We start from the raw sequence: 6,155 nt of genomic DNA, 5'->3' as shown, positions 1-6,155 counted from the left end.
GAGGACAGGAAGATTAAGAACCCTCACAAACGGCGTTTGCTGTAAACTTGGATCAGTATTTTCGGAAGACATGCTTATAAAATATTAAAAAGTACACGAATATAATGTAAATGTCACAAAGAGAACTGGACCGATGAAAACAATGATAATAACAAATGGTACAATTTACAACATATAACGGACTTGCTAAATTGCATGTATATTATTTGTGAAGTACCGTTAATTATTATGAGTATTATCGTTAGGTTCAAAAATGTTTATGACATAAATCCAAAACTATGTTTGTAATTCAAATAATAATACGAATTTAGACAAAGTGCGTTGAATTTTCGAAATTGGATTATAATGTTGAAAATGGTTTCGTGTTCGTACATCAAAGTTACCGATTCTACAGTGTTTAATTCATTAATCAATCACCCTGTACCCCTTATTATATAAACCTCAACAGTGTTTGAAATCAGAAGGTAATGAGAGGTGACAACTACAGTTTATTGGCGGATAGTGCAGATCAAAAAGCTATAAACATATCAAACGAACTTGAAGCTGAGGCGAATACATATATGCGAGCAATTACATATGCAAACTTATATTCAAACCTCATAAGGATATAGCAAGGCTAAGCAAAAGCTAATAACAGGATTTGAGTATACATATACATGGGGAGGATAACGAATCATCGAGTGATATTTAGAATGGTTCAACTGGTTGAGGACGGATTAGAAAAAGATTTTGCTCGACCGGCTTTCATATTTTAGAAGCGGTGGATCACCATTAACTCCAGGCAAAAACTTAGATTTATTAACAATAATAGGAAAAAAAAGGAAAATTGGTAAATCATAATATTGCCAGGATTCAGGAACGTACAAGGAATAGAAGGTGATCTAGAGTCCATTCAGCAATGCAGACTATCCAGATTCTAGGTGTTACTCCGTAGTAATGCATAAGGATCACCAAGTATTCTTCCGTATGATTCAGTTTTTTCAAGCGTCAGACCGTTCCGTCAGTTAATTTGGATCTTTCTGAAGCTCTGCGGTACCTCATTCTCCTAGTATCGCTCTTCATGTGATGATATTATTGCTGTGTATGAAGACTGATGATTAGGAAAAATACTGGACGGGCCACTTACGTTTAAAATGAGTATTCTTGAATCTTAAAATGTCCTGAGGAACACTGATACGCAATGTTTTTCAAACAGTCAGCTTAGAACCAGTGCACAGTACTCATCCACACCCAGCGAGAAGGTTGTTCAGTCGTGACAGAAACCAAACACGACTCATATGTCCCCTTATTTACACAGCAATCTGGTATATATGATTTAGTGATAGCATATCCACTCGTCCAATATTATCGTCGCAGCTAATTGCTTGTATCTGAACCTCACATTAGTATTGTCACAACTTGCCGGTTCAGACGTTGCTCTAGGGTGTCTTCTATCTTGGGGACAAATATGAGAAGTGTTCATCATCTCAAAAACAAACCATTTCATAGTCGGAACTCAATATCCGTAGGTTCACCCTTTCATCCGCATTCGTTTAGAGACAACGTCAATTGTGAAATGATGTTAATCATTTTGTGGTCAAACGGGTTAAATCACGTGGCTGAAACCCACGAAAATAGTCTTCAATATAGCAGTGACTGAGAAAAGCTTGTTAGTGTTCGCCACCACAACGAATCACTCATTTCGGTCGTTTCATACCGAATATCAATCTAAACACTTAAGGGGACGGTATCAAACTGTACAAACCCCACGTATGCCATAATTATTGAGGGATTATGGTCAGCGTGTAATCGGCCACTGTATCAAGTGCCTACTTGCTCCTGTTGGTCACAGCACAAATCGTCTACGTCCGGAGTTTCGTTTCTCGCACCGAGTAGTGAATTACTGGAATTCTCTACCAGAACACGTAATATAAGCACCTTCTATTGATATATTCAAAACGAGATTAGACCTCCACAGTGTAACAAACTGCAAGGATTAAAATAGGTCAATATACCTCCTATCCTTATTACTGAAGACTGAAGACATACAGTCGGTTTGCACATTGACCGTTGAATTATGCGAGTTCGTCTTGCAATTTTCTCGTCCGAAATCACTTCTTAGTTAATGAGGATCACAAAAATGGACAGCAAACAGTACCAAACGGTCTCTTACCATTCAATTGTTTTTAACCAGTGAGTGCTGTGTTTTGCTGAGTTAGTACACACCATTTCCGTTCCTCTGCGGTGATCATGTTGACTGCTTGTCCACAGTGTGTTCTGTAGTCATGGCTGGTGTTGACCACGCCTATCAGTACTCCGTGGAAGTGAAGAGCAGGTTCTCACTGTTCCTGGACGACACTCTGAATAGTGAAGACCCAGATATCCTGCTATCCAAGTTGCAGAGTAAACGAGGTGAAAAAACTAAAAAGGATAAGCCTCATTTGCAACAGCAACATGTGGCACCTACAAAGGCCGACACGATAACTAAGAGTGAGGTGAAGCTTGATACTGCAACTCCGAAAGGTAAGCAAAGGTGCAATATTAATTATTTTAGCTGGTTCTCGGGTGTCGAAAACCCCCAACTCCACAGAGCCGCCACCAGTGCCACCTGAAGACGTGCAAATTACATCCGCTAAAGGGACAGATGAGCCAATTAGTACCTTTGTGCGTGGTCGTGGCTCAGGTAGGGGAACACCTCGAGGAATGCGTGTAGGTAGAGGGCAGGGGCCACGAATAGCTCCGACAGAAGCACCTCAAGATTCAGTGAGTGATTTGAATGCTCCCAGGTAAGTTAGTTGTGATCTCAGTGGTTATTTATAAGAGGGTCAAGCTTTGAGCCTAGAGGACGTGGGAGAGGCAGAGGAAGAGGAATGTTTGGTCGAGGTCGTGGGATGCCATTCAATTCAAATCGAGACTTCGAAAATCAGGATGGCCCAGATCGTCAGTAAGTGACTTTTACCTAAGTGCTTTTGTAATGATGAACTGTTATCCCTGTCCTATGCAATGCGGAAACACTTTCTGATGCATCACCAGGCTTTCACAACCCCGTTGATAATAGCCTTTTATTCTGTAGGGGTCCAAGACAATATGGTCGAAGAGATGGGAATTGGAATTCTCAGGATGTTGATGGTCTAATAATGCCTGAGAGTGGTGACTCAGAGCAAGTTGTGCGTTTCGCAGACGACCGTAACGAAGTCGAGGACCAGCCAGAGCATGCCACAGCTGAGAATGAGGAGGGTGTGGTTGTCGGCACAGAAACCCCAGTTGAGGAAGAACCGAAAAGCTACACACTAGAAGAATACAAAGCTATGCGTCAGTCTTCCAAACCAGCCGTTTTATTAAACAACAAAGGACTACGCAAAGCTAATGACGGCAAAGATGTGTTTGCAAACATGGTGGCTCACAGAAAAATACAAGAGGTCTCCGAAGATGTCTACGAGGTGGAGGAGAAGGAAAACGAGCCTGAGGTATGTTTCGTTTTTATGCATTTACACTAGATTCCATCTAGGAGCATCAGTCGATCGATATTGATTTCTCTTTCGCTGACGACTTTGGAAACCGTAGAAGAGGTGGACGAGGATTCGAAAGCAGAGGGTTCGATCGTGGGCGTGATGTTGCACGCGGTGCAGGACCAAGAAGTGAACGTGGGGGTCGAGGAAGAGGTCAGATAAGGAGTGACGGAAGAGGTCGTGGTTTCGGCCGTGTTTTGCCTATTAACGATCACATTCCACCTCCAGCAATTAACAACGACCAGGAGTTCCCTTCCTTGAAGTGAAATCTCAAAGGAAAATGAAAACAGATTGTTGGGTTGATTATATTCTTCCTTGTCAACTTTTACTTTCTCTAAGGCTTTTAGTCCAAGCCTCTACTTACTCATACTCATCTTTCCCTATTAAACTTCAGCTTTGTAATCTAGTTTCTCCTAAAAGCAGTTCAAGGACTGGATTTGGCTGTGCTGCTGGAGATCTAATTGCAAAGCTTTGTACATGAGTGTTTTCAGAATGTCAGTTTTGCGGTTGAAGTGACCAATCGCCCCAAATAAAAATTAATAAGATGATCTTTTTCAGCCTTTTCACAGTACATTTGTACTGACTCTTGTTTGGGTATGTTGAACTGTTTGTGCTTTGGACGTACATGGGATAACGTTTTCAGTTACATACGGGCATTTGTGCCCGTCTAGTGCTCGAACATCGTGTACACATCGATGTGGTACGGTTGGATTCGTTTTCAGCTAGTATGTTCATGTTGGACCGCTTTCGCTCTCCATGATAGCTGTTAGTTGTCAGGCAAACCACAAAGTGGCTGGATCATGTTGCCGAGTGTTATTCTAAGGTATAGTTGTGTGGGTCTCTGACGTTAGATCCATGTCTAGTTTGGTAAAACTTGGTTAGGATGACTCGGACGGGGTGAGCGCTTGTATTGTGCTAGAACTCCAACAGACCAAGTGTGTTGAGCCTGACAACTCGCGCTTGACAGATATGAACTACACCGGTGGTGCTCTCCATATTGATTAGAATTTGCTCATACTTGCGACGCCCGTTAGCTGTACTGTGACTCACAGTCAGTCAGCTACAACGTAGGACCAGGCACGTGTATGCACCGGCCGAGTTGCCGTGCCTCACTAACGCATGATGAACAACAGGTCCATGGAAGTAGTTACTTCACTGATAGTAATACGTAGAAAGGGTTGCACGCAGAAATATGGTACAGGGAGAAAGAATTACTTCGTTGAAAGAAAGATATAGAGTAAGATTAGTCTGACGGTTTAAGGGAAGACAAAGTGTATACACATACGTCAATGTGACTGACTCTGAGCCATGTCACCCAGGCCCCAACCATTGGTTACGAAAGTCGAGCGGACCCCGACCAAGTATTTTGCATTCGCGAGATGACTCCAATTGTTCATCACCTGATGGGGATGATGGAAGGTGGGGAGTGAATCCACTGATTCGTGGGCGGTGGGACTCTTCACTTTGTAGAAATCTACGAGATCGATTCATTACATTTCGTAATGATTAGTTTTGTCTTGGGAATGCGTATGGTGATCGTGCCTGTGGAGGTCTCTCAGTTTGTGCAGTCTTTGAGTTAATCTTTTCATTTTACTGTTGACTCGGTATGTTTTAAGTAGTTTTATAGGTAGATATTGTATGCCTTTAATTATAGGGATGTGTTCCGTAATTTACTTGGTGTACCTTTCGTTTATGTGGACATGAAAATCCTGTTTGTAATCTATTAGGTTATTTAGTTAATATTTTTGATCCTAATTATATTAAGATAATGTTTTTGAGACTTCGCATCTTAATGGACTAGTTTGCTGTAAAAATTTGTCATCCTATTTACCATCGGAACTGAAACAGATTACTTCCGTTTAGTGTCGTGTTACGTGTATACAGTGATGTGCCCTATTCTGTTACGCTATCAATCTTGTTGAATGAATAGGCGCAACGTCATCAACTGATGATCAGCATTTAAGGAAACACATAACACTTGGATGTTTCTCTTGTTTATTGTACAAACTTCTTCAGTAATAAGGATAGAAGGTCTAGTGACCTATTTTAATCCTTGCAGTTTGTTACACTGTGGAGGTCCAATCTCGTCTTGAATATATCAACAGAAGGTGCTGATATTACGTGTTCTGGTAGAGAATTCCAGTAATTCACTACTCGGTGCGAGAAACGAAACTCCAGACGTAGACGATTTGATCTCGGTTTTTGGACTTTCTTTGAATGTCCTCTCAAATGCTCAGCCCTAGACGGGAGGAAAAGATAGGACATGTTAGTACCAAGGTCATCGTTCAGGATTCGATATGCCAATATTAGATCACCCCGTATTCGCCGGTAAGATAACGGAAATAAGTTGAGGTGTCTCAGTCTGTCTTCATAAGATAGGCTAGATAAGCCTTTTACCATTTTTGTCCCGCGGCGTTGGACTCGTTCCAACATATCCGCCTCATATTTGAAACAAGGACTCGCTGCTTGAATCCCATATTCCAAATGTGGCCGTACGAAAGTTGGGTATAATAATCTAAACATTTCCCCATCCAGATACCGGAAAGATCTACGAATAGACCATAATGCCCTATAGCCTTTTGCAGCAGCAGCCTTAGTGACTGGTTGTTTTGAGATCATTACTTAGTATGACTCCTAAATCTTTATAGTTTCTTACTTTGGGCAACA

General features: G+C 41.5%; 1 protein-coding gene across 5 annotated transcripts; it reads left to right on the top strand.

Moving 5' to 3' along the window:
- Nucleotides 1-2,199: 2,199 nt before the first annotated feature.
- Smp_009310.1 (putative plasminogen activator inhibitor 1 RNA-binding protein (PAI1 RNA-binding protein 1) (PAI-RBP1) (SERPINE1 mRNA-binding protein 1)) lies at nucleotides 2,200-4,036 on the top strand (the record flags this gene model as incomplete). 5 transcript variants are annotated; one of them, XM_018798484.1, is made up of 5 exons in its annotated part: nucleotides 2,200-2,502; nucleotides 2,534-2,765; nucleotides 2,801-2,923; nucleotides 3,038-3,446; nucleotides 3,488-4,036. In XM_018798484.1, 5 exons carry the CDS (start codon nucleotides 2,265-2,267, stop codon nucleotides 3,752-3,754), a joined length of 1,269 nt encoding a protein of 422 aa, XP_018653421.1. The 5 variants fall into 5 exon arrangements, with proteins under 5 accessions (XP_018653421.1, XP_018653423.1, XP_018653420.1 ...); XM_018798485.1 differs by having other exon boundaries at nucleotides 2,265-2,502; nucleotides 3,053-3,446; nucleotides 3,477-4,036; XM_018798482.1 differs by having other exon boundaries at nucleotides 2,265-2,502; nucleotides 2,810-2,923; nucleotides 3,053-3,446; nucleotides 3,488-3,754.
- Nucleotides 4,037-6,155: the final 2,119 nt, after the last annotated feature.

This window comes from Schistosoma mansoni, chromosome 6 (genome assembly GCF_000237925.1).
Source record: "Schistosoma mansoni strain Puerto Rico chromosome 6, complete genome".
NCBI lineage: Eukaryota > Metazoa > Platyhelminthes > Trematoda > Strigeidida > Schistosomatidae > Schistosoma > Schistosoma mansoni.
This window is presented reverse-complemented; position numbering and strand designations above follow the sequence as displayed.